Source organism: Cryptotermes secundus, unplaced genomic scaffold (assembly GCF_002891405.2).
Source record: "Cryptotermes secundus unplaced genomic scaffold, Csec_1.0 scaffold550, whole genome shotgun sequence".
In the NCBI taxonomy this organism is placed as follows: Eukaryota; Metazoa; Arthropoda; class Insecta; order Blattodea; family Kalotermitidae; genus Cryptotermes; species Cryptotermes secundus.
In genome coordinates, this window is record NW_019724591.1 from 677,410 (window position 1) to 704,819 (window position 27,410).

Sequence of the window (27,410 nt, forward strand, 5' to 3'; positions counted from 1 at the left end):
TTAGAGGCAATACAGTGCTATCGGTGGTCTACATACATTTTACAGTCCAACGTTACACATTCACTAGTGTTCTCATTCTTCACTAGTCGTATCCTGGCAACGGATTTCAATACGAGAGTTATATTAGTCTGTCACTGTAGCATACATGGAGCCTTCTTTGCACAGTTTAATTTTTTCTTGCCACTTCTTCTCAATCACCTTCGCCTGCCATCCCCAGAACTAGACCCATTCAAATTCTAGCTGCATGAGATCCTCGATATATAACCTCGGGGCGGCCCCCACAGAAAACACTGCTTCCTCTGTTGATTCACAGTTGCAGACATGTGTTTACCTCTCCGTTGCGTTGCAACAGAAAACACCATTCTTCTATCGTTGGAAGCTTTCGTTTCCGCGGGAATGTGTTTGCCGAGCCGTTGCCTAGCAGTGAATTAGTCTGGCTTTCGTGTGTCACGTCACACTATAAATTTCATTACGATTCTCACGTTTCGTTATATTTGAATATTAGTCCTAAAATGAAAGACGTTATAAACTAAATCAAGTACACTGTGACGCCTTGTAGACCGGTATAAGTCCACGGACGTTTCCGAGAACCGTACTGTCTCTGTTTTGAGGGTACCAACGACCTATCAAGGCTTGATTTTGTATCCTCATGATGGATGCAGTGTAATCACCCGACACGTCGGTGAACACCTAAGGAAACACTCGTTGTTAAATCCCAGATAAACTGTGTTAATAGTCACCCCTGTGAGGATGTCAAATGCAGTATACATAAGTACGAACAACTGAGCGCCTCTGTGAAGTTATGTGAAAGTTATGTTACGTAAGACCTTCATCGAAACATTTCTTCTTCAGGGTCCCAAACAGAACGGGAAGACAGAGGACACGAAAATCGCGGACGAAGTGCAGACTGGATCGTACGGGGCTTTGACTGGAACCAATAACATTTCGCAGTCGGATCATCAGGTGAGGAACTTAATGGCAGCTCAGTATATTGTATGGGAGTTGGCCCTTTTAATGACTGTTCATTCCATTCCTCATTTCCTTCTCTTCCTTACATCCATTTCATCCGACGTTTCGAAGGAAGCACTCCATCTTCACCGCCGGAGAATGAACCAAGCAAGCACCTAACAAGACACAAACAGAAACGTACTTTTCCTTTTTCCTAAGCTTCTTCTTCGTTCCTGAAGATGGAGGCAGTACACTCTTCTGAAACGTCAGTGATCTATTGGATTACACGAGAACATACACCAGAAGACAGTAATCCTAAAACTTAGAATGTCTTTCTATTTCTTCATGTTATGTAAATATTGCATATTATTTCCATGAAGGACCCGTACCATCGAATTGAAGGTCAGAACGCATGCGCAAGTAGCTACACCAATTACGGCTACGAGGAGGGTTACCAACAGGAAGTGACGATAGCAGAGACAACTTTCAGTGCTCCAGATAATAAGGTATGCAGTGCAGATGCGTAAAGTTACAGTAATCATATTACTTGGTAGGGGAGTGGTAAATTCTTGTAACTGTAAGGGTGAGGGCACGTCAAGGAAACTGGCAACCGGAATTTCCGAGTTGAGCACATGTTACTCAATGGAGCAACGCAAATTGAGGGAACTGCGTTGTCGTTTGGTGCAGCGCAAATTGAAAAAACTGCGCTGCCGTTTCTTCAATTTGTGCTGCTCCATACAGTTAATGTGTGTTCAATTCAGGCTCGTAACAGTTCTCGGTTGCATCGCGGTTGCCAGTTTCCTTAGTGTGACCTAAGAGTGACCCATAAGAGATACCGAGCCAATTTTCTGAGTCTTCATCAGGTTCGCTCATATTTGTGAATGGAAATTTAAATTGATGGTTTCTAACTTACATATTAAGTTATTTTATTATTGTTATTTTACTGCAATTGGGTGTTCAACCGGTGTACTTTGTCTGATGAATTTACCTTGTTCTTCCGTAATATAAATCGACGTTTCGACAAGACAGTAGACGAGAGCCTGATTACAGAATTCGAGGTATGGGAGATGACAGTTGAAAGAAGAGACATGGAGGAGACTTGACATGACAGTGATTTTCTTGACTGAGGCTTTCCTGTTGTTCCCTTGTTACTCCAGACAAATTATCGGGAGACTATTGCGATTAAACCATCACCGCTTCCTTCCAGATTCTTTCTGATTCATCAGTTTTCCTACCATTCGATGCTATGTACTGAAATCATTGTAAAATAACAAACGAAATAAATTACGACATTGCATGACGCCGTTTGAATTGTAACAACAAATAAATTATGAACAAGATCATGGTCAATAGTAGAGTGAATTTACCGACTACACAACACTTTTTTATTATCACTACATGTTTCGACCTTAAGAGGTCATCTTCAGGTNATTATAATTTTAACCTGTGTTTTATAAATAGAACTCGATATATTAGTGAGCGTAAGTCTGGAAAAGATACAAGGTCGAATGAGTGACCGAGTGTAATTATACAGCCGTGTTCATACACCTGAAGATGACCTCTTAAGGTCGAAACATGTAGTGATAATAAAAAAGTGTTGTGTAGTCGGTAAATTCACTCTACTATTGATTAAACACACAACAGGATGCAAGAAACGATAAAAAAAGATCATGGTTATTCAGAATGGTCGGAAAACTGTGACTGAACTCAGAATATCTGATTCCCTTATAGGATCGAAAGGGTGTACAGATCAGACATTTGGTTCAGTATGCTACAGCTAGCTATCCCTTTAACAGGCCATGAAGGACCATAGGATTTTGAGACTTTGAGCCTATATTATCTAGAAAATAGGCTCACAGATGGCTGTGAAGTTGTCAGCCTTATACGCCAGCCGCCCTTTACGCCTCGGGAGGATTCCTGGTACTCATTTCTGTTAGAGGCTGAGTCGACCCCCAAGGCCATAGTGCAGCCGGAAGGATTAGGTAAATTGAAAAAAAATCCACCTGATCGGGACTCGAACCCGTGATCTTCCGGCTTGTAGTATAGTGCCTCAACAAACTACACTAGTTTGCCCCTCTTCGGTATGATAGTGGAGTACTGATGTGGCTTGCCGCAGGAAGTGTTCAGCATCCCTGCGGAGAAGACCAGCGCCACCTTGAAGCAGTACCTGCAGTCCATCATCTTTATGCCGAACTCTCTGCGTATTCTGTGCCTCACCAACCTCTTCTGCTGGAGCGCTCACATCTGCTACTCGCTGTACTTCACCGACTTCGTTGGAGAAGCTGTCTTTGAAGGTGACCCCAAGGTGGGTTTCATCGCGTTGCTATAAATCCTTTTAAAATGGTGGTTCGGGTGAGACTTAGCCCAGTAGGTACTTCGGCCGCCATTGGGCCTATTATACCAGTCTAGAATGTTGAGTGAGTTTGAAACAGGCGGGAGAAAGCAACTCATTATCTGAGACGGAAATATTCAGAGAAAAACCGCTTCAGTGTCAAAGTTTTACCACAAATCCCACAGAACTTGACATTGGTAAGATCCTGGGCTTCGTACCTCGCTGTTAACTCTTCATTTTCACGTTCTGTAGCTCAGGGGGTTAGTCGTCGGATTCATATCGCTGAGTACCGAGTTCGTATCCAGGTCGGTCTATGTGGGATTTATAGCAGAAGTGACATTGGGGCAGGTGTCACTCCAGATACTCAGGTTTCCCCCCCAAACAATTGCTACGAGGAAGAGTCAGTAAATGGGTTATAACATAAAACGTGTGATATTCGAAACATGAACAAATATTTATTTCTCTACCAACATTGATACAGTTGTTCCATCGCTTTACCAACGCGTCGAAACCCGCAGCACAAAAGTAAATATTTTGACTGTTGCCTCATCCACTTCGGCATCTCCGTTTTAACCTCTCCGTCATCAGCGAAAACTTTGCAACGTTTCTCGACCCAGTTGTGAACTGTTTTGCGCTACAAACACTTTCCAATGTAAACAGGAAATATTTCTTTATGAATATCCTTTGTATTAATCCTCTTGCCCATAAAATACGTACAACATAACGCTGTTCTTCAGTAGTATACATCTCAAGCTCTGTCACTCTCTAGACTACTGAAACCAGCCTGTAAACATGGGCATGCGCGTCTCCTACCTAGACTGTCGTGAAGCAGGACTGTGCTGCTACCTAGCGATACACATAGAAACGTATTACGTCCATTACAACTGTTTTACTTCCGTTTGTGTCCTATTTACTGATTCTTCTTACTTCATGAGCACTCTATTGTCTCATGAATCAACCGAGGCTTGTACAATGGACCTAAGTATAAAGGGACTCGGTCTGCAAGGCTCATGAGTAGACAATCAAAGAGAAACAGAATTATGTGCATTTCATATAGTGGCCTTCTGATTTGTGACACCGTGTAGTGTGGTAGCTGAATACCGACATGTAGGAAGGACGTAATACTTACATCTTCTTCTTTCACTATTTTATGTTCTCAAGGTGGTAACAGTGTTGTGTGTTGCCTTGTTGCTTGCCTTACACTCTGATCCAGAAGAATGAGGCAATACCTCTGAAACCTCAAATCCCAAAATTACTGCCCCGTAAGCCCATAAATTTTTATTTGTCCTAATTCCATATAGAGACCAAGAAATGGAAAAGTGTAACATGCAACACAAGAGTGAGTGGGATATTCGGAGAGGAAATATATCTTTACGTAAATTCGGTATAATTTTGCTTTCTCGTGCACACAGTACATACGTTGTAAGAGAAAGTGCTGAGACTATTACAAATATGGATATCAATATTTTGACGGAGTTACACGAATTCAACCCCCCACCCCTGTTTACGAAAAGTGATTTTTGCTAAGCAGTCTCTCTGTATGTATATTTTATATATGTAAGTATGTGTGCATGGTTGTGCCACTCATGGCGCCTAAACACCTCGACGGATTTTATTCTTGTTCGGTATTAAATTGTTTATTCATCCTAGATCGATGTCCAGTGAGTCTCAGCATTCCAGATTGAAAATTAGGGGCTCTTCCAGTAATTCCTAAATAAGAGAATGTAAAATTTATATGAAATATTTCACACAACTTTGATTAAGTGGATTCTAAAGGGTTCTGGTGATGGTGTGTAACATTCAGAATTACTCGGTTTCTGGAGTTTTTCCATCACCCGGTATTCTAGGAACCAGAAAACCCGACATTTCGGAAACTAGATCTATTTCCAACCTCGCATGAGGGAGGAAGACACGTACTCTGTTGAGTTAGCTCTTTCTAAGGGCCCAAGCTGAGTAGGTGTTTTCTCCCTCACATAAGGATGGAAACAAATCCAGTTTCCGAAACGTCGTGTTTTTCTAGAGTACCGCCAGACGGGAAAAAAATCCAAAACACGGTAATTCTGAGACCCTCTATTGAATTTACGTAATTCAAGAAGACCACATTCCTAAATAAAATTACATATGTGTCACCTTGAGGGACGGCCTCTGTGGTCTAGTGGTCAGAGTTCCTGGCTACAGATCCAGAAGTACAGTTTCGATCCCCGGCGCTACTATATTTCTGAGAAGTAGTGGGTCTGGAAGGGGGTCCACTCAGCCTCATGAGGATAATTGAGGAGCTATTTCAAGGAGATAACGTCTCCGGCCTAGAAAACCGAGATTAACGCCCGTGGGGATTCGTTGCGCTGACACGCGACACCCTCCATCCGCCAAAGTTGGCACTAACTTCGCTAAGAAGCGGCGGTCGCTCTGTCGGTATAACTAAAACCACGGAGTTTGTTTTTGTTTTTGTACCTTCAGGAATGTAGGCGCACTACAGGTTCAAATGCAAAATGTAATATTTTCTTGAAAGCTGCCTTATTGGTGGGACGGATTTCGTTTTTGTTCGGCATTCAGCAACCAGCAGATAATTATGGTGGATCTCGAAGATAATATGATAAAGGTCAGTTGCAAATAAGAAAGTTTGTGTTTGTTGGCAGGCAGCAGACGGAACGCCTGAGAAAGAACTATATGAAGAAGGCGTCAGGTTTGGCTGCTGGGGAATGTCTATGTACTCACTGTCCTGCGCCTTCTATTCGCTTATTATCGAACGTCTCATCAAGAAATTCAGGTAGTGTGCATATTGTCCTGTATATATGTGACTGTCGACAGGCTGTTTGCATTGGAGATCGGATTTACGTATTGATCACTTAACAGATTGTAACTAGAATTAACTGTAACACCATCGATAGTTTCCACACTTTACAAATCACTGCAGCATACGCCAAGCCTTTTCAGTCTGCTATGTCTTTTCCTGCTAACGGTTTCTAACAGCGGGGATTCTTCGGCCTTCACGCTTACTTCTTCACAGACGCCCTCACAACTCTCAAACCTCTTGACACCGAATACGTAGAAAACAGTTTATTGTCGTGGTAATATATTTGTTTGCGAAGGCGTTACTCGGTAAAGGCTGAGAATAATTTCTTGTTAAGAATCTGTTTCATAGCAGCAGATGCCCTTTCATTGTCTACACGCTGCAATATATATACATATTCCCCCCCCCCGTGTGGAGGCAGGTTAGAATAATTCCACCGTAGCCCTGCGAGTCGTGGAAGATGGCGAAAAGGAAACCCCGTACCTGGGGACATAACTGGGCCACCCTGTCACTGGGGGACTTAGATACAAAGACCTGGTCCTGCAGGTTGGGTGTTGGATACAGGGCTGACGACCTTGCTCTGTAAACCAAAAATTATTGTTACCAAATCCTTAGGCCTGAAAATCGAATCAGATCTGGCAGAGCCTTCTAAGGAAGTTTATCGCTGAAGTAGGGTTGTTTTACCAGTGATGATATATATGAACCATTTTATAGGGCATAATACTTGCTTATAAGGTAATACAGTAAAACCTCGGTAACCTGAATTGACTTGGCTTATCTAGAAAAAATCCGCCATCTTGAACAATTACAAATTCAATGTACTTGTTTTATTTCTTTGCAGTGAAAATGAATCCTTGTGAAGCATGACGTTATGTGTTAATGTGCCTGCCGCTCTATAGCTTGTGAAAGAAGTAACCTGGTTACTGCTTGCCTGGAGCCCGACGTGTTGTCGAACACCCAAGGGTTCCGGGCCTTGTGCCTACAAGTCTTTTGAATAAATAATTTTACTAAAAATTCTAATTTTTTGAGTTCAATAGTCCAAACGAATCGATAGTCAGAACACGCCGGTACTTTAATAAGTTCGGATTAAAGAGGCTAGACTCTACTTATAAAAGCCGGAATAGGCAAATCTATCCCTGTAATCGGCCTTGGGGAACTATAGGTTTGTCAGACGTCGAGGCTCCCACATTTTCTAGACAATCAGCTCACATGTGTTTGGCTATTAAATACTCACCACTTCATTAGCTCCAAATTATCATCATAGAGTTCATAATCTGCTGTCGGACACAGTTGACTACAGTATAAACACGCATAGCCTCATGTCTTCTTACGATCCATTCTAAACCTTCTCCCATCTGTGATAAAAATTTCCATACAGACGTATGATTCAGACGTTTTGAGACCGTTTTTACTCCCTTTCCTATGCTTTCAGGATAGAAGACTAATTTTTTAACAAATTTTAATTTATTTTTTATATTTTCCTTTTTTAATTTCGATTATTTCCAAAAATGTAGGGGGGGGGGGAAGGAGTTACCTGCCATATGCCTTCCTCGGTCAGCGACCACAGTAAACCCTGCATTTGTATATTATATAAATATTTATATTATCAGGAGCTGTGATATCTCATTCCGTTTAGAGACGGGTTGGACGGTCAGGGTTCGTTTCCCGGTAAGGGCGAGAGATTCTTCTCCCCAGGGTCCATACCGGCTCTGATGCTCAAACAGTCTCCAGTCCAACAGGTACTGGGACCAGTGGCTGGGACGTGAAGCTGAGCACTCACACCCATTTAGTGCCGAGGTCAAGAATGGTGGAGCTACTCTTATACCTCGTCTTCATGACGTGGTACTTAATTAACTGAACACAAGGATAACTGTTAGAACCTCTCATGTAATATTTCACCAGAATTTGGCAAAGTTCTAATTACTTTCAAGATATGCGATGGTGTTCCTATGACGTATAGCGCACTTGAAAGCCACTGCACCAGAAGGCAGAGAGATCGCGTGTTGAACCAACATTGTTTTGTCTCTTCAGGGCTCGAAATGTATACATAAGCGGACTCCTCTTGGACAGCCTGGGAATGTTGATGTTGGCACTTATGAAGAACCGATATGCAGTAATTATCTTCTCTGCGTCAGCAGGGGTTATGTACTCAACACTGTTCACACTACCATACCTCCTAGTGGCACATTATCACGCCGCGGGAACGGTAAGTCTGAAGGTGGAAACAAATTGGGTTGTTGGCAAGCTGTAAGCTTCACTGCCTGACCACTCTACTCATGGTGAAATTAGTTGTAAGGCTAATGTAGAACTTTTCTCAAACCATATTTTGTCTTAATTAATCCTGCGTTTACAAACTGGAAACATAAATTGAAAATTTACAAAAATTGCATCATTAAAAATATGTGTACAATAAATATTAAAGCTAATAATATGATCTTTGAACGAAAATAATTTACTTTGTTTCTCAGGTTGTCCTATCTGTTATATATATTCAGATTATACATGAAGAATGCTGTCTTTTGGGATGCGGCGCCGTGTAGATCTTGTATTAACAGACGTTTCGGAGGAACGTTTCGCCCCATCTTCAGTGTAGAAAATTCCGCGTGCGAGGAACCAGCTTGAGCAGGTGGCTGCAGACTTAGCAGACTGTAGGTCTTGTGTTAACAGACGTTCCTCCGAAACGTCTGTTGACACAAGTATACACGGCACCACATCCAAAAATAAGGCATTCTTCAGAGCCACCGCCGTGAAAACCTCCAATCTTACAGATTTTCATTGTTTTATTTTATTCTAGTTTGGAGTATCAAAGGAAGGAGAAGCTGAGCGTGGCACACAACTCCGAGGTCTGGGAACAGATGTTGCTATTGTGAGCAGCATGGTGTTTCTAGCCCAGTTTGTTCTCTCCATGTTCATGGGATTTTTTGTGGCCTTCTTTGGTACCACAACTACAGTAGTTAGCGTTGCCGCCATCCTCAGCTTCTGTGGAGCCATCGCAGCTACTCAGGTGATGTACCTGGAACTGTGAGTGACTTCTTGCTGAATGACTCAAGTGACTAGAGTAGGTCTCAACCTAAGTTTGCTTGGAGCCATCGCAGGTACTCAGGTGATGTACCTGGAACTGTGAGTGACTTTTTGCTGAATGACTCAAGTGACTAGAGTAGGTCTCAACCTAAGTTTGCTTGGAGCCATCGCAGGTACTCAGGTGATGTACTTGGAACTGTGAGTGACTTTTTACTGAACGACTCAAGTCGTTTGAGTAGGTCTCAACCTAAGTTTGCTTGGAGCCATCGCAGGTACTCAGGTGATGTACCTGGAACTGTGAGTGACTTTTTACTGAACGACTCAAGTTGTTTGAGTAGGTCTCAACCTAAGTTTTTTGGAGCCATCTTAGCTACTCAGGTGATGGCCCTGGAAGTGTCAATGGTTTCACATTGAATGACCCTGTCATTCTGTTGTTTGACCAGTTGTTGGGATTTAACTGAGACCTTCAGATCTAAGTCATGACTCATTATGCTCTCATCAGACTGAAAAAGGAGCGCAGCCTGAAGCGCTGTGTGGAAATTAATTGTCCACTCTTGGAACCTCAAACCTCCTCTCACATAGGGCTGGACACCTCCAGGATTATTTCCAGTGGGGTGGTAACCAGTTATGCAAGGGTGTGAGGAATAGAACAATATATTTTTATTAAAAATCCGTTTAATTATTATGAATAATTTTTGCATACAGTACATACAGATTCATCGCCCATTTTGAAACACCTGATCAGTATTGCAAATGACTTTGTATTAAATGAAACAATTATTTTAATATTCCTTTAAGTGTTCTAAAACGCATGGGTAGTTTTTAATGAAGTGTTTTGATGAGTAATGGCAGAGACACTAGTCACGGAGGAATATAATTTACTAAAGAGTCGATCTTTATAGAGCGTATCCTATTGCGTTATTAAACTAACATAATTGCCATGTTCCATCTAGGCAACATTAAGAATGTTTACTCATTCAACTATTTATTAGTAATCACTACATGTTTCGACCATCCAACTGGTCATCATCAGGTGCTAACAATATTTAAGTGTTTTTGAATAGCAACAATTTCAACTAAATAGGGGCCAATATGTTAGTTTAAAGTGGTTACAATTCAAAGACACTTGTTAAGTATTGTATCACTTAATGATGACCAGTTGGATAGCCGAAATATGTAGTGATTATTAATGAACAGTTGAATTAGTATACATTCTTACGGTTGCGTAGAGGGAACACGGCAATTAGATCACTAAACAGTCATTTTATGAAAAAAAATACATAAACAAAATATTCATTATTTGTTATATATATATATTTGTTAATTTTTTAAAAATTCTTTTTATATATTTTTAAGATGAAGATTTTGATTTGTTGTGAAGAAGTCACGAGTGAGAAATAATCTGTTACACGAGTAAGATTCTGTATTAAAATTAGTTACCAATCCTGATATTTCACCCATAATAAACTGGTAAATTATAAAATACCAGTAACCATCAAGACTGTCCTCTATCAGTTTGGTTCCTCTCACGTAATTATCAGAATAAATGATTCTGTTATATTTTCTTGCTTGAATAATTGCAGTAGAGAATCCAGATACCAGAACCAGAAACAAAGTAATTGTCACAATATTACCACGTTTTTTCCATAATAACCCTCAAGGGTTTCCACTCTTATGAAAAGAAAATTGATAGAATTTAGATGTAATATTTGATAAGTTTTTAAAGGAATTAATTTCAGTTTTAAATATTAGGAACTTAAGTTAAACTAAAGTGTTTATCCCTATTTAAGCTTTAATGTGCATTTTAGTAACAGACTTTACAACGTGTCTTCTTTATTACATTATTGAACAAATGTTTTCATAAGGTCTCGTCAATCTGGACTATCATATCTTGAAATGTCTCCGAAAGTTTTCTATGGGTTGGACATATTTCAGTTCAGCCTGCCAGCTATTTATCCTCATGCATATAAAACATGAAATCGAGCAGTAACTGACACAAGATAGCCAAGTCAAATTTTTGTCCCTTTTGATAGTGAAGAAGATAAGTCTGCCATACTGATTATACCTTCAGTATTTCATGGCTGTGTATTTTTTGTCAATATAAATACTCTTAAATAAATTTGAATGTAAGAAATGCAACATAACGTTCTCTTCTTTACCTGTCTGTGCGCGTTACATGACGAGAATTCTGTTTGTATTTACAACACTTATCAGCACAAAGATGAAGTGACAATTTGTGGAAGAAAATATTATATCATTATTATTATTATTATTATTATTATTATTATTATTATTAGAGGGGGTGGGTTCCCCATGCACTTAGACCAGTTACTGGTCCATTGTGCGTCCCCCTTTAATTTCTACTGTCGCCGTACCCTACCGNACAGGTACTGGTGCGTGCTATCAGCCCCGTTCAGCCAACGAGATCGGCCGTCGGTACCTGATATTTCCCCCCATCTTCCAGAGGCATTGGAAACTACTTGGGCTTGAAATTGTTGCCTAATTTTGCTCAGAGGTCTCCTAGAAACATGAGGATCTTTTACGTGCCGTAAATCTACGACACTGGACCCACGGCTTAAAGTCCCTCCCGGAGGACTTGTTCCTTGAATTTTTCCGCCCTTAAAAATTCCACGACCTCCGCCGGGTTTGAACCCGCGTACCTTGAGTCATGAGGTGGGAGCGTTACCCCTAGACTACGGAGGCCTCTTTATGATACCGTTACTTCTGTAATTAGTGTGGGTGTAGTTTTAATTGGTTTAGTTTCGTGCGGTTTACGCCAAGTATTTTTTATATAATTAATAATATTGTATCTAATTTTACTAGTACTGCGGTTCAGCGGTATTTGCCTGATGATGGCTACTAATAGCCGAAACATGTAGAAGAACGAAACTAGACACTGATTTTGATATTTGTTGTGTTGTGACGGTTGTAATACAGAGGCTGTATATTGTAACACAACAGGATGCATGTAATGGAAACTTTTCTGTGTTGTTATGTATGTATAAGCAGTCATAACATTATAGTTGGATAAACACCGCCGAATGTGTGTATTGTGGATCGTCGGAGTGACACTATTAAAGGCAACAACTCCAGATCAATGCAAGACTGGGATATCTCAACAACTGTTCCTTTTCCGGCTACGAAGATGGTCCACAGGACATACACTCCTCAGACTTCCGGTTGTTCCCAGCTAACCTTGAAGACACATCTTAGCTACATGCATCTTGTTCCGGAGCAACATATATGTATGTAAAGAGTGTGTATTCCGTCAGATGTGACTAGTTTGCTGTGAATATACAAATTACCTTACATGTTTCGGCCTGTCTTGGTCATCATCAGAGGATTCATAAACACACTTCACACGGCAAACTTGATCAGCATATGAATACAAAGTTTCGTTTTTTTTTTTACCGGTTCCACGGCTCCGTGTATCACAGCGAGTGTCAATGTTAATTGACATTATTTTCTGATGAAGCATGGTTTCACTTGCACAGATACATAAATACGCAAAATAATCTCTACTGGAGTTCACAGAATCCACTTCAGAACCACGAAGTCTCTCTCCATCCAGTGAAAGTGGGTGTCTGGTGTGCTGTAGGTGCAAGAAAGATTGTTGTACCTGTGTTTTATCGAAACAGTCAATTTCAAAGGAACTTTACATTTAGAGGGACAACATTTTCAAAGCCTCCTGTGACACGTGGACTGTAACTACGTCATTCCGCGCCTAATCGGCCGCCAGACATGCTGATTTATCGGCAAAATTCGTATGCACCTCGCGGCGAGCGGCGCCCCGGTCACCTTGAAGCACAGAGCAGTGGAAACGGCCAACAAAGTAAATGTTCTCTGTCTATACGTCTTACACATACAAATACACTGCTCCTAACAACTGAAATGTATTTAATTAAACCATTAGTAATTAAACTCTACGTAATTAACTACTAATTAATTTGTAATTAAAAATTATCTTATTTTAAATATATAAAAATCTTGTGCAGCGACATCCAGGTATGGAAGGAAGCTGTGAATATATAAATAAGCAATCGCTGATAGCCGACAAGAGGTGGTCCTCAAGTTTGGGAGTTGGGCGTGGAACTAACAACTCCTCACCATAAAAAATGACTTTGTTACGAAAATTCACAAAAACTTCAGACCTGGACGGATCCTCTGGTTAGCTTCGTAACTTGTACTCTTCTCCAAGTACAATTAGAATGATCAAGTCAAGGAGGATGAGTTGGGCAGGGCATGTAGCACGAACGGGCGAGAAGAGGATTTCATGTAGGATATTGGTGGGAAAGCCAGAAGGAAAGAGACCACTGGGAAGACCAAGGGGTAAGTGGGTGGACAATATTAAAATTGATCTTAGAGAGATGGATGGGATGGATTGGATTGATCTGGCTGAGGATAGGAACCAGTGGAGGGCTCTTGTGAACACGGTGATGAACCTTTGGGTTCCATAAAATCCTGGGAAGTTCTCAAGCAGCTGCAGATATGGCTTTTTCTTAATAAGGGCTCAGCTCCATAAGTAAGTAAGTAAGATCCTTGTGCAGAGATACAGCACGTAGGTTATAGCGAATATGTGTAGTGTTTCTATTTCTGATGTTCGCAAGACAGGCCATATATATGCAAGGCAATTTGTGTACGCACAGTATACTAGCAACAACACAATAAATCGATGACTTGGACAAGATTCGAATAGAGCATCTCCCAAATAGGAATCAAGAATGATACCGCTACTCCAGTCCGCTCGGTCCGTGATTATAAGCATTAAAATGATTCATGATTCATTCCATTCATTCATCAGTAATCTGTCAGACGACAGATAATGTGGTAGTTTTTCCATTTGCTTTCATGATATATATATATATAACAAAAAATGTTCTTATTGGATTTCACTCTGAGCCCGTTCAATGCAGTTCAGATAGTCAGAACACATTTCTCCAAGACAGGTGTCAACAGTCAGTACAGCGATTTGGCTGTGGGCTGGAAATCCTAGGACTCGGAGTTCGGTTTCCAACAGGTTTAATAAATTTGTTTACTCGCGAGACCGACTTCAAGCCCCACGCAGTCTCTTTTCCGATGGTAACCCAATTCTCCTCCGTTTGGGGCAAAGGTGCCGGAGCTAGAAGCTCACCACTCACCTCTGTACGGTGCTGAAGGTTAGAAATACACACAGGTACGTACTTTATATTCTTCCCTGCGCCTCCTTGGCATGGTGTTTAATTGCTCACAGTAACGTTCCCTTCATGGTGTTAATATCAGCCTCTAATTTCCTCCTGAGCTCTCCTGTTTCTTGCTTATCCCATCCTTGCGTAGTGATGTTTTGTCTTCCCATATAATATGTAATATAAGGTCAAGTCAAGGAGAATGAGATGGGCCGGAAATGTAGAACGAATAGGGGCGAGGAAGAATGTATGTAGGATATTAGTGGGAAAGCCGGAATGAAAGAAACACTGGGAAGACCAAGACGTAGATGTTTGGACAATATTAAAATGGATGTTAGAGAGATGGGATAGGATTGTATGGATTGAATTGATCTGGCTCAGAATAGGGACCACTGTAGGGCTTTTTGAACACGGTAATGAACCTTCGGGTTCAATAAAAAGATGGGAAGTTCTTTAGTGGTTGCAGAATTGGCGGTTCCTCAAGAAGGGCTCAGCTCCATGAATGAATGAATGAGTGAGAGTATATATTCAGCGTTATCTAACATGACTGTTCTAGAGAACTGTAAGTCACTAAGTTAATTTTTATATAATATCTTCCGTTATCCATTTATTGCTATTCTGTTTACATACTTTTTATGTTAGTAACTTGTGTTTCACGTGCTAATAGTAACACGCATTCTTTGCTTACAACAAAAGGTCTTTCCCATAACATCACAAAAAAGGGAAAAAATTGTTGTGCGTCATAATCTTATCCATTTTTAAAAGAATTGTATCCTCTTGCATATATACAGTGAACATATACCATTCTTACCGTCAACGCAAAATTACTTTATCATTTATATTTGACGCACTAGACGTTTCTAATTCAAATAGGTCATCTTTAGGTGTTGCAAATTTCGGTAATAGTATGTGAGAAATTTGCAATACCTGAAGATGACCCATTTGAGGTCGAAATATGTAGTACGTGCTATATAAATAAATAAATATTAAATATTGTAGCACTGATATTAAGAATTGTATATCTTCATAACCTTACCCATATTTGAAAATGACATGTCATAATAATTTTGACCCCGAATTTCCAAGTATATTCCATTCATAATACACTTTTATTCGAGGTTTATATATGTACTTAATTCTTTCGTTTTCTGACAGATATAATTTCCTTTAATATGCTAAAATTTTAGAACTTCTGGACCTGTGGATTAACGGTCACCGAGAGTCAAGATGGCGTCTTCATATTCAAAACATCAAGGGATCCAAACAGGTAAATACTACGTGTATAATCTCTCAACACATAAATCTCGTATTTTAACTGAGGTCCTTTGGTGTTTGATCAGATCAGTTGTTAGTTTCTTTAACGTAACCGTTCAGAACGCTGATCATAACAAAGTCAGAACATTACAACCTCATTATGAACATCATCCAGATAAATATGTCTATATACTTCTTAACCAAGAAATAAATATAAGGTTTTGTACTGAAAATATCAAACCAATTATCATACTGTTAAATTTCATCTGCCCTAAGAATCAAGGCGTGTCATATTTTGTGAGGGAACAATTTTTACGGAAGAAAATCCTGTTCATTCATGTTTCAGTTTCTCACCGGCATTTGGTTACAAGAATAAAGTTGAAAACAGAATTTAGTAATGACGTAACAGACTACCTCACTAAGGGACGAGGCTCCATACTAAATGCAATATGGTCACCACTGTTGTGGGATGAACATTGGTTTCCTGCATTTGATTTCGGGTGTTCTCCTTTCAGTGACTAACAATATGGCCAGGTTACTTGGTAGGCGCGCTTTGATAGTCTTTCTTCTTCCGCTGAGGAAGGCTCCAGAACTTTTGGTCTGTTCCGAAATGAGCGGCGTCATGAACTGTTTCCGGAAGCTTCTGGTTCAGCGTTTCCGGCAGAAGACTGGCACAGATGGCACCAACGACGCAGAGGACGCTGAGGATCGCGTGTGGGTACCTCGGGTCGGCCACGGTTCCCTGGAAGCATATGCAACACGATCGTCATGCACCTGTGATCGCAGCCCTAAGCAGTTTCGCGTTGTATGACACACTAAACGTTTGTGGTATGGCTGATATATTATATTGTAGCGTGTATAGCCGTTGCTACGCAACGACCGCGAGATGAAGCATGTGTTACTTGATAACGGCCGGTAAACACGTAAACAATATTCGAGCTATCGCTATGACAATAGCTCATAACAGCAATAGAAGACATGTTGGGGGGGGGTTCTGTTGGGCCATATAATGAGGACCCCATGACAGCTCACTGGAGTTGAGAGGCTGAGAAAAGATGGCACTATAGTTGAGTTGATAATTGAGAGAGGGATATTTGCTGGACAGGGAGAGCCTGAAAGGGGGAAGCTGAAGAATCTCCATTGTTGGGAGCCGTTATCAGGAAATGGTTGTTTAAGACACTGCAGGATGGAGAAGGTTTAGTGTTTGCAGCCGTGATTTTTAAGTATGAACATCGATAGTGGGGCTGTTGTTCCTTATATATCTGAGTGGTGTGTACGAGTGGTCAGTGGATCTGTTCCCCAATCCAAACCCCGTCTATAGTCACACACAAAAATCGTGATAATATCAAATGATCCTGAACATATTTCTCCATGATATACGACTTCTTCGGAGTTTTATTTATAATTCGCTTAGTGGGGGGTGTAGCCAACTGGGTCCACTCGGCACGGCGGCCACTAATTGGCCTATTGTAGCCTGCCCCGGGTGATTATGATGATGGAGAATTTGGTGGAATGAAGATTGGCAGGGGAAACCGAACTACTCGGAGAAAACCCGCCCCATCGCCACTTTGTGTACCACAAATCCCACTTGACCAGACCCGGGATCGAACCCGGGCCGCCGCGAGGGCAAGCCAGCGACTAACCGCTTGAGCTATGGAGCTGCCTTTCTCCGGAGTTACATAAGCTCAAGTCTACATGTCTTCACAACAACAGAATATTTTATTATTTATTATGCTGATCTCTCACAAACTCAACTTGCAGAACGAAAATGGTTTCATACGACATGCGACTTTTTTTAAATATCAACTTTCCCATCAGTTTTTTTTTTTTTTTTAAAACTCGTCCCATCGACGCGACTAAAATTTAGTTTCAGCGACATTTGCACTAACAGTTGCGCGGGATCGGACGATATGATTTCTCGCCGAATTCAGCTGAGTATTTTCCCACCGTCTGTGAGGTTAGTGCTTAGTTGGAATTTCGTTCCCATTACGAGTTTATTGACAATTAACTAACCGGTCACTTCAATGCGCAAGCGGCAGATGCCAATGGATTCATATACGAGATCGGTTTCATGCGATCGGTCGCGCTAGTGAAAGAACAGCGTTAGTCTAGGACTAAAAATGACGGCTGGAATTGATTCCAGGACCTTATGAACACTAGGTTAGTGAGCTAATCATTATGGAAATGGGATGGGTCATATTCTTTCCCAACCGTTAGCACCAAAATTAGAATAAACTACTGTATTTTCAGTTAGTTTTTAAACAAATTACATGAAGATTGAATTGAATCGGTCACTTCAATGCGCAAGCGGCAGATGCCAATGGATTCATATACGAGATCGGTTTCATGCGATCGGTCGCGCTAGTGAAAGAACAGCGTTAGTCTAGGACTAAAAATGACGGCTGGAATTGATTCCAGGACCTTATGAACACTAGGTTAGTGAGCTAATCATTATGGAAATGGGATGGGTCATATTCTTTCCCAACCGTTAGCACCAAAATTAGAATAAACTACTGTATTTTCAGTTAGTTTTTAAACAAATTACATGAAGATTGAATTCATTTTTAAAATCGAAGGAAACTCCTACAAGTGTTTTGAAAACGTGGCACAGTTCAGATATTTGGGAATGACAGTAAGAAATGAAAACCCGATTCAGGAAGAAATTAAAGGAAACTGAATTCGGGTAATGCTTCTTACCATTCAATCCAGAGCCTTTTATTTGTCCAGCTGCTGTCTAAAAACGTAAATTAAAGCATAGAAAGCTAGAATTTTGCCTATGGCTCTGTATGGGTGTGATAATTGGTCTCTGACATTAACAGAAGGAACATAGACTGAGGGTGTTCGAGAACAGGGTGCTGAGGAGAATATTTGGACCGAAGAGAAATGAAGTGACAGGAGGGTGGAGAAAACTGCATAATGAGGAGCTTCATAACTTGTACTCTTCTCCAAGCATAATTAGAATGATCACGTCAAGGAGGATGAGATGAGCAGGACATGTGGCACGAATGGGGAGAAGAGTAATTTATATAAGATATTGGTGGGAAAGCCGGAAGGAAAATGATGGCTAGGAAGACCAAAACGTAGTTGGGTGGACAATAATAAAATGTATCTTAGAGAGATAGGATAGGGTGGTATGGACTGGGTCGATCTGGCTAAGGATAGGGACAAGCGGAGGGCTCTTGTGAACACGGTAATGAACCTTCGGGTTCCAAGAAATGCTGGGAAATTCTCGAGTAGCTGCACAACTGGCGGCTTCTCAAGAAGGGCTAATCTCGATGAAGTTAGTTTCTAGTTTAGTTAATTATATCTACGCTTAATTTATTAGCTAGGAGGCTGTAACCAGCTACCGAACGCAAGTACTTCATTTGAGCTGACCCGATTTAGCATACAAATAACGTTCCATAATAGCAATAATGAAATAATTGTCATGCTTCTTGTTTCTATTGAGACTGTTGAAATACCAGGTAGACGATGTAAGGTCCTATTGCCCCTAGACCGTTTGCAATGAGAAATCCGACAGAAGTACCCGTCTGCCTCAGACAAGTGGGGTACAGCTCCATGCATTGCAGATATGAACTGTAAGCTGCTATGGTGACGGAGAACTTCACTACAAGGACGAAAAAGATTAGCAGCCACAGCAAGCGTTCTTCTGCAACAGAGAGACAAGGGCTATGATTGGCGGGGTTTATGTACGTCCGGTACATCTATCCTGAAACATAGACTACAAGCTACAATGGTAAATATATTCAGATGAAGAACTGCAGAAAAGCAGGATCCCCGATATTGAATTCAAAATTTACATCCCCTGCAGATTTAAGCATAGTTATAATGACGATTGCCTAGTAAATTTTTTCAAATAATAAAGTAAAAAAATAAAGCTATCCCTGTACCAGGCCGTGAAGGCCCATAGGGTTGTGAGAAGTTGAGGCTCCCACATTATCTAGACAATCGGCTAAAAGATGGCGGTAAGGTTGTCAGCCATACGCGCCGGCCTCACTTTACTTCCCTGGAAAATTAATTAATTCCTGGTATTCATTTCTGCTAGAGGCTGATTCAACCCCAGGGCCTAGTGCGGCTAGAAGGATTAGGTCAACTGAAAATAATCCAATGACCTCATCGGAACTTGAACCCGCGACCTTCCAGCTTGTAGCATAACCCCTCAACCAACTACGCTACCGCGTGCCCATTTCAAACAATAACGCTTCTAAATTCTATTCGGGAGGTATTTAGTTCGATTCTCGGTCGGAGACGGGATATATTGACTGACGTTTCCCATGGTTCCCCTCAGCACTTAATTAGAAAAGTCCAGGATAGGTATTTTCGAACAGTATAGTTGAATGACCATATTGTCACGTGCAGTCCGTTGAATGTACGTTTCGGAGAAATATATCGCTTCCATTTTCACGGTCGAAGAAAAAGTCACATAAGAGACCAGCTCTGAATGTTGCGTACTTTATGTTGATTTCTTTCTTTATTTATTCTTAGATCGTGAAGATGGAGGCAATATATTCCTTCGAGGCTCCAGTTAAATTTCATCGAAGTACACAGCGTTATATCACAGAATATCATGTGAGTTTCTTTATCCATCATCATCATCATCATCATCATCATCATCACCTTTCTTGTGATCATACATTGTTCTCAATGTCCATGTTCATGTCCGTCCGTTCTATTTCCCCGTAGAATGGAGGTTCAGTCTTGTAGTGCTGCATCCTCTTTGTGGTGTTGACAAAGATCGAAAGACTACCCTCACATGATACCACTTGAGGCACTATGTTATAAACCGGAAGGTCAGGGGATCGAAACCCAATGAGATGGATTTTTTTCAATTCGCCTAATCCTTCCAGCCGCACTATGGCCCTGGTTTCGACTCAGCTTCTAACAGAAATGAGTACTAGGAATATTCTTGGGGGTAAAGGGCGGCCGGCGCGTAAGGCTGACAACATCACCGCCATCTATGAACCGACTGTCTAGAAAATGTGGGAACCTCAACATCTCACAACCCTATGGGCCTTCACGGCCTGTTATAGGGATACCTTTACTTTTACTTTTACATTTTTTAGGTCATCATTAGGTGAAATATGAGAAATATATACATTTTGAAGGAATTCATTTAAAAACTACAGTGCTACTATATATCTGATAATTTGTTAGTCAAATTAATTTCGCGTCCATGCAAAAACTACAGTCAAAAGCATATGTTATAGGCTTATACAGAATGTCCCAGGAAGAAAGGTCAATATTTTGGAGGTCATATTATCGGCCATTCTAAGAAAAAAAATGTATGTGTACACGTGTCCTACTCCGAGCGGTTTCCGAGATAGAGCTGTTTCACTGTGCAGGACACTGTTCACTGTACAGACGAACAACACGCCATGTCCTCACATGAGTTGCTAAGTGCATTGATGTTGACGGTGGAATTTTCGGAAATATATTATACTGGGTAAACTGTACCTACTTCGTCGCGTGGACAATAAATACCGGTTTTAGAAACAGTACGTAATATTTCTTTCTTATCAAGAGTTTTGGAACTGTACAGTGATATAGCTCTATCTCGGAAACCGTTCAGAATAGGACATATGTATATTGCCACGTGTAGGGGGGTGCGCGTGACGAAAATATCGGGTTCTAGAACGGATGAATTGATTTATTGGTGTTCTTTTACAATTACACACGTGAAATAACGTCTTCGACATTTCAGCTATTCAGCTACCTTCTGGATTCTCTTCGACTGACAGTTCCTCAACTGCGCATCTAACTGCGCAACAATGTCTCACACATAAAACTTCGACTGCAAACTTCTCTGCCTGCTTCGTAATACGTTTAATCTTGAAGAGCATGTAGTGACTCGAATTCTCTTTGTTCTGGTCTGGTTTCACCTCCCTTAGCTTCGGGAGAGTCGAACCGAGATCACCGCCCTCAAGGGTTTCAGTATTGTGCTTTTGTCTTTTAAGTAGTCTTTACCACGGGTAAGCCTTTGTCCCAAATCCGTTGCCACGGAAAATCGTTGCCGAGAGAACGTGTTTCACAAACCGTTGCCTAGCAATGTCCGTCTTTTCTTACTCCACCGTTCCGGCTTTCAGGCGCCATATCACAATATGCACATTTTTTGCTTAGAATGACCGATATATGACCTCTCAGAATATTGATTTTTCCTCCTGGGGCACTATATAATTATATTTGCTTTTCTTGAAAAGGGTACGAGCTGACGTGGCGATACTCACGATGTAAAACGATGAAGACGCAGGCCAGCTGGAAGAGAGCCCCCAAAATGAAAGCCATGGCTTGACTCCAACGTCGCCCCAACCTGTCGCACAGAGCTCTGCCTATCAGGAAACCCGGTAGCTCTATGAGGGCTTGCAGCAGGAAGTTGAGAAACGGGTTGCCCGACATCCCGGCGACGCTAAGCACAACCGTGTAATACAGGATCTGCGTCAGTGTTCTGAAAGACACAAATAAAAGTCAGAAGTTGCTCCTATGCCTAAGCACCACTCCATACATCTACGATACTAGATGAAGATGAATGGATTCACGCTCCGGCCGCTTTACAGAAAAACAAAACATTCTTATCTCCTTCTATAAGTGACTTGTTAGTGTCAAGAACTGATATATACTTTAAGAATTCTATTTTCTGCTATATAACGCGGCATAGTCCGTTGATAGTCAAATGACGTTTCGGAGGAATATGTTGCCTCTGTCTTCAGAGTATGTCACATGTTGAATTCTTGCTTGGATTATTCTTATATCTTGAAGATGGAGACGATGTTTCCTTGAAGATGTCATTTGAATGTTCACGAATTATGCGGGTTTATATCCCGGCAGATACTGTTCCTCAGCTTCCTCGTGGACATGAACTCGATGCTGAAGGCAGGCATCCACACGCTTCTGGGAGTGGCCCCTGTAAGTCCAGGCCAGTGCCACGCTTCTCATTGTGCTATATGATGCAATCGATTGTAACCTAACCTATAGCTTTATCCGAAGTGGGAAAGTGGATCCTCAATCGTGCAGTGTCATGTCATCTATCGGTGATATAAAGCATTAAAGACAAACGTCTTTCCTCTCCACATTTTCAAATTTTCAAATTCTCTTAAATGTAGTCCTGTAGGCATTTATTTAGACAACGCAATAACACCAACTAACAGAACTGACAGACCTGGAGATTAGCCTTTTTGAAACGCTGTTATTTACTCAGTCCCAAGGTTCATTAAACTGTTGAAAAATTCACAATTTTCGTCCTTGTCATGAGGCGGTTTATACTAGTTTATACTACTTTACACATTTTTTTCTAAGATACTTTTTAGTATTATCCTTATAGGTCGCGCCATAGCTCAAGCGGTTAGTCTCTGGCTTCCTACCGCGGCGGCCCGGGTTCGATCCCGGGTCTGGTCAAGTGGGATTTGTGGTGGAGAAAGTGGCGCTGGGGCAGGTTTTCTCCGAGTATTTCGGTTTCCCCTGGCCATCTTCATTCCACCAATTGCTCCACAATCGCCCTCACGTATCATCTGGGGCTGGTACAGTAGGCCAGAAGTGGCCGCAGTACAAGGGGCTTAGTCCCACCCCACTAGCAATAGAAACACATTATCCTTATATTTGTGCATATTCCTGGCAAGTAATCTCGTACATTCAGCCTTCATACTTTTTCCTTTTACTCAACTCACAGCTTTTCCACATGCCTTTTAATTTGATCATCCTAATCCGATCTGATAAAGAATGTGAGTTATGAAACCCCTAATTATGTGATTTTTTGTACCCTTCTTGTAATATGTCCCTTTCAGGCAGAAATGTTACACAGAGCAACTCTGCTCCAATAACCTCCCTCAAATTGGGATTGATTTTTTTTAAACATCACACATATTTCACACCCATACAACACAACAGATGATTATATATATATATTTTTTTTTTTTTGCTTACTCACTCACAGAGGTGGACCTTTCTTAAGAACCCGCCAGTGGTGCAACTACTCAAGAACTTTCCAGCATTTGATGTAACCCGAAAGTTCATCACCGTATTCACAAGAACCCTCCACTGGGTCTTATCCTGAGCCATATAAATCCAATTCTATCTCCCTAAATACAAAATAAAAGTTTTCATCATTTCATGAAATACAAGAAGTTCTGGGAAGATCTGATCTCCTGCTTCCTTCTCATAAGACACGGACTGTATAGAAAACGACTCGTCCAGCAATTCTTGTATTGTTCCATGCGTATCCGTTTCAGCGGTAACATTTTAATCGAGCTCTTGCGTAGCAGCGATGGAGGGATACATAGACGCACAGACTGATGAAAGGGATTTATGAAGTACACCGTTGAGATGCGCTCAGTTAACGTGATATATATCAAATTTCATAAAGACTTCTTGAGGCATTCAAAATTAATACGGGGGGGGGGGGCACATACAGACACACACAAAGACAGGAAAGTGATGCCATATGCCTAATTTTATTTTTTTTTTCGAAATAAAATTTATGTTGAATTTTGCTGTCATCTGAGATGTAAGCCCATGGAACCTACTGATTGTCCTCTCAACCTAACCCCTCCTGCACTAATGTCTGAGTGTATATTTGTTGTTATGTACTCACAGTGACATGGAGATGAGGATTGTGTTCCTGATGAGTCGCCGGTTCGCGAACAGACTCGCCACTCCGTAAACTTTCTCTTTCCTTCCTGCCAATTTCTTCAACTTCATTAGAGCGTTTTCAGGTATGGAAGTGCCGTTTATCTTGGCGATGTAATTCAAAACTTCAAGACATTTCTTTGACTTTCCTTTCGCTGCAAGCCATCTTGGGGACTCGGGAAATATTCTACAGACATATATAATAAACACGTGATTTTTCAGAAGTAGTTATCTGTAAGAAATATGTAATTGCAACAGTAAATTTAAATACAATGAAAGTAGAATGGAGTGTAGAGATCGGTGTAGGGTGTAGAGACGAATATATAAGAGTTAATGTGTAGAAATATTTATATGAAAGCACGAATTTCACATATCAAAACAAGAAAAAATAACCATGTCAACATGTGTCCTGAAACATTAAACTATTTTTAGTTGTAGTTGAAAGGATGCATTTAAAATAAGTACTCAATATGTCCTCCATGAGATTTAGTGCACGCCTCGACACGCCTCATCATGGACCGCCACATCCGCTCAGAGATGCCGGGGCAGTTGCGGATAGTCTGACAGGCATGCGCAGTACGATGTGAAAAGGAGCTGCATTAAGGTGTCCCCACAGGTAACAATCCAGAGGCTTCAAGTCAGGTGAGCGTGGAGGCCACGCAGTGGGTCCTCCTCTACCTATTCATCCTTCATGACAGGTGTTACTGAGGACATCCCGCACAGCATGGAGCACCATCATGCGTGTACCACATTCGTACTCTGACTGCCAGTGGTACAGCTTCAAGTAGCTTTTTCAGTTGATGTAAGTCGAAATGTTGGTAGTGGTTGCCTGTAAGCCGATGTGACAAAACTTGCGTGCCTACCAAGCACCAACAAAAACATTTTGAACATATTTATAAATGTACTCCTTCAGTTATAATTCACAAATTAAATGCTTCCGGGTACATGTTGATATGGGCTTTTGTTATTTTATGTAGAACTCTTGGACAATTTTTGTGCGTAATTTTCAGTTACACCATACACGAGTATATGCCCCATTCTACAGAGACCGTGCATGAATCATTCAGCATGGAAGAGTACAAGAAGATGACACACACCCATAGGCAAGAAACACAATAGCGCAGGGCACAGATGTTATTATCATGAAGAGCTTCCACTCGCCACCAGTCGCCCAGGCTATCATGGGCATCACACACATGCCAGACGTCCAGCCCACAAACTGCAGCATTGCGATCAGTGCCCTCTGTGAAGTGGACGATATCTCCATTCCTACAACAGATGTCACTGGTGTCAGTGTCTTCCACCGTTTCCAGAACAACGAACAGTTTCATGTCTTTCACTCTGTGCCTATTTACGGGCGAAGAGCCTACACAACTAAGTCCAATTCGATGAAATATATATAGTATAAAGTAAGTAAGTAAAATAATAATTTAACTATTTTATTTGGTATGACAATGAAGTCCCAAGATTTGTGTGAAAAATTAAAAATACAAGAAACTATAAAAATAAATGTTATTTCTGTGTAAGATGAATGCCGTCTTCTGGGATATGGCTCCGTGTAGATATTGTGTAAACTGACGTTTTGGAGGGAAATATAGCTTCCATCTTCAGGGCAGAAAAATCCGCGTGCCTGCAGCCACCTGCTCACGCTGGTTCCTCTCTCGCGGATTTTTATACCCTGAAGATGGTGGCGATACGTTTCACCGAAACGTCTATTTACGCAATATTTACACGGCGCCACATCTCAGAAGACGGCATCCATCGCTGTGTTATTTCTATTCAAAATCATATCCGCCCATATGAATACATTTGTTGAATCGTTTAAAAAGCGTTTGAAAACAGCAGGAAAATGCCTCTAAAGGATCTGCTTACAGTGCGGCCGTCACGTTGCTCTTAACGTTTTCAGCATTCTGAAACGTCTTTTCCTTTGAGTGAAGTTTTCACCTTAGGAAAGAGAGAATGCATAAAGAAAACTGGGATTGCCTTGACAAGTCTGCATGAAAACTTGTCGTGATGTGAGTCCCCATTGCGTCTGCGCGTCAGTGAATCTGTGTTGGACGACCTTAGAGGACATCTTCCTCTTCCGTAAATCTTGATGGAGGATATGACGAAACGTCTATTTGTTGATGTTTAATTCATCCGCCATCATTCTAAGAGCCTCTTGAATTCCACGAAATATATTAAATATTCATTTTATGTCAATAAGCTTGAAATAAACGCTGCAAGCCCATGGGAGGTTTACATTTCATGTCAAGTATTGGACCTAAATAAATTTGTCGAAACAAGTACGATATAATTCTATTGAAATTTTTTTATGCTAGTGGGGTGGACTAAGTCCCTTGTTCTCAGGCCACCTCTGGCCTATTGTACTAGTCCCAGATGATATGTGAGGGTGATTGTGAAGCAGCTGGTGGAATGAAGATTGGCAGGGAAAACCGAAGTACTCGGAGAAAACCCGCCCCAGCGCCACTTTGTACACCACAAATCCCACTTGACCAGACCCGAGATCGAACTCGGGCCGCCGCGGTGGAAAGCCAGCGACTAACCGCCTGAGCTATGGCGCGGCCTCCTATTGAAATTTAATGAAGTATATGTTATTACTGACCATTATATACCAAAATATGTTTGTAGACTCGAATGTTAAACGTATGTAAGGTCGGATAGAGAGACGGGACACGAATTAACTGCTGTTTTCACATGTTTTCTGCAGGGACCTCATAAACAACATTCTACATTGTAGTGTTTCAGACACTTTACCTATAATGAGTGGAGACTGGAAGACGACAGCTATGGGCAGACTCGCCACGACATTGGCCACTAGGAACACTACGAAGTGTCCAGCGGTGAAGGCTGACACACATCTTCCGAGGACAAGCGTCAGTACTCCAAGGAACAGAACTGGACGACGCCCGATCCTAAACCAGGAAAACTTAAAATCCTTCTGAATAACATTGCCTCTCTCTCTCTCTCTCTCTCTCTCTGTTGCTAGGAACTCACATTAGGCGTATAATGCATAAAGCGATCTATACTTACTAATGGAGCTGAGCTCTTCTTGAGGAGCCGCCAATTCTGCAGCTACTCAAGAATTTCCCAGCATTTTATGGAACCCGAAGGTTCATTACCGTGTTCACAAGAGCCATCCACTAGTTCCTATCCTGAACCAGATTAATCCAATCCATACCATTCCATCCTATCTCTTGTTTCCTATACGTAAGTAAATTCATCCCTGTAGCAGACCGTCAAGGCCCATAGGGTTTGAGACCTTGAGAGTCCCACATTATCTAGA

The 27,410-nt window shown here is 41.3% G+C and overlaps 2 protein-coding genes across 8 annotated transcripts in view; one reads left to right on the forward strand and one right to left on the reverse strand.

The window, feature by feature from the left end:
* Positions 1–10,652, forward strand: part of LOC111862372 (proton-associated sugar transporter A) — a 32,073-nt gene extending 21,421 nt beyond the window's left edge. For all 6 annotated transcript variants that reach the window (XM_023847693.2, XM_023847694.2, XM_033750635.1 and 3 more), the window contains exons 7-12: positions 853–963; positions 1,329–1,454; positions 3,065–3,253; positions 5,917–6,047; positions 8,103–8,277; positions 8,866–10,652. In XM_023847693.2, the coding sequence (XP_023703461.1) occupies positions 853–963; positions 1,329–1,454; positions 3,065–3,253; positions 5,917–6,047; positions 8,103–8,277; positions 8,866–9,096 (963 nt within the window). In that variant the 3' untranslated portion in view covers positions 9,097–10,652. The remainder of the gene's footprint in view (positions 1–852; positions 964–1,328; positions 1,455–3,064; positions 3,254–5,916; positions 6,048–8,102; positions 8,278–8,865) is intronic.
* A 4,177-nt stretch (positions 10,653–14,829) lies between these two features.
* Positions 14,830–27,410, reverse strand: part of LOC111862356 (carcinine transporter) — a 20,797-nt gene continuing 8,216 nt past the window's right edge. For both annotated transcript variants that reach the window (XM_023847669.2, XM_023847670.2), the window contains exons 5-10: positions 26,882–27,039; positions 25,222–25,393; positions 24,090–24,311; positions 21,733–21,950; positions 18,970–19,157; positions 14,830–16,250 (exon numbers count right to left, since the gene is read on the reverse strand). In XM_023847669.2, the coding sequence (XP_023703437.1) occupies positions 16,044–16,250; positions 18,970–19,157; positions 21,733–21,950; positions 24,090–24,311; positions 25,222–25,393; positions 26,882–27,039 (1,165 nt within the window). In that variant the 3' untranslated portion in view covers positions 14,830–16,043. The remainder of the gene's footprint in view (positions 16,251–18,969; positions 19,158–21,732; positions 21,951–24,089; positions 24,312–25,221; positions 25,394–26,881; positions 27,040–27,410) is intronic.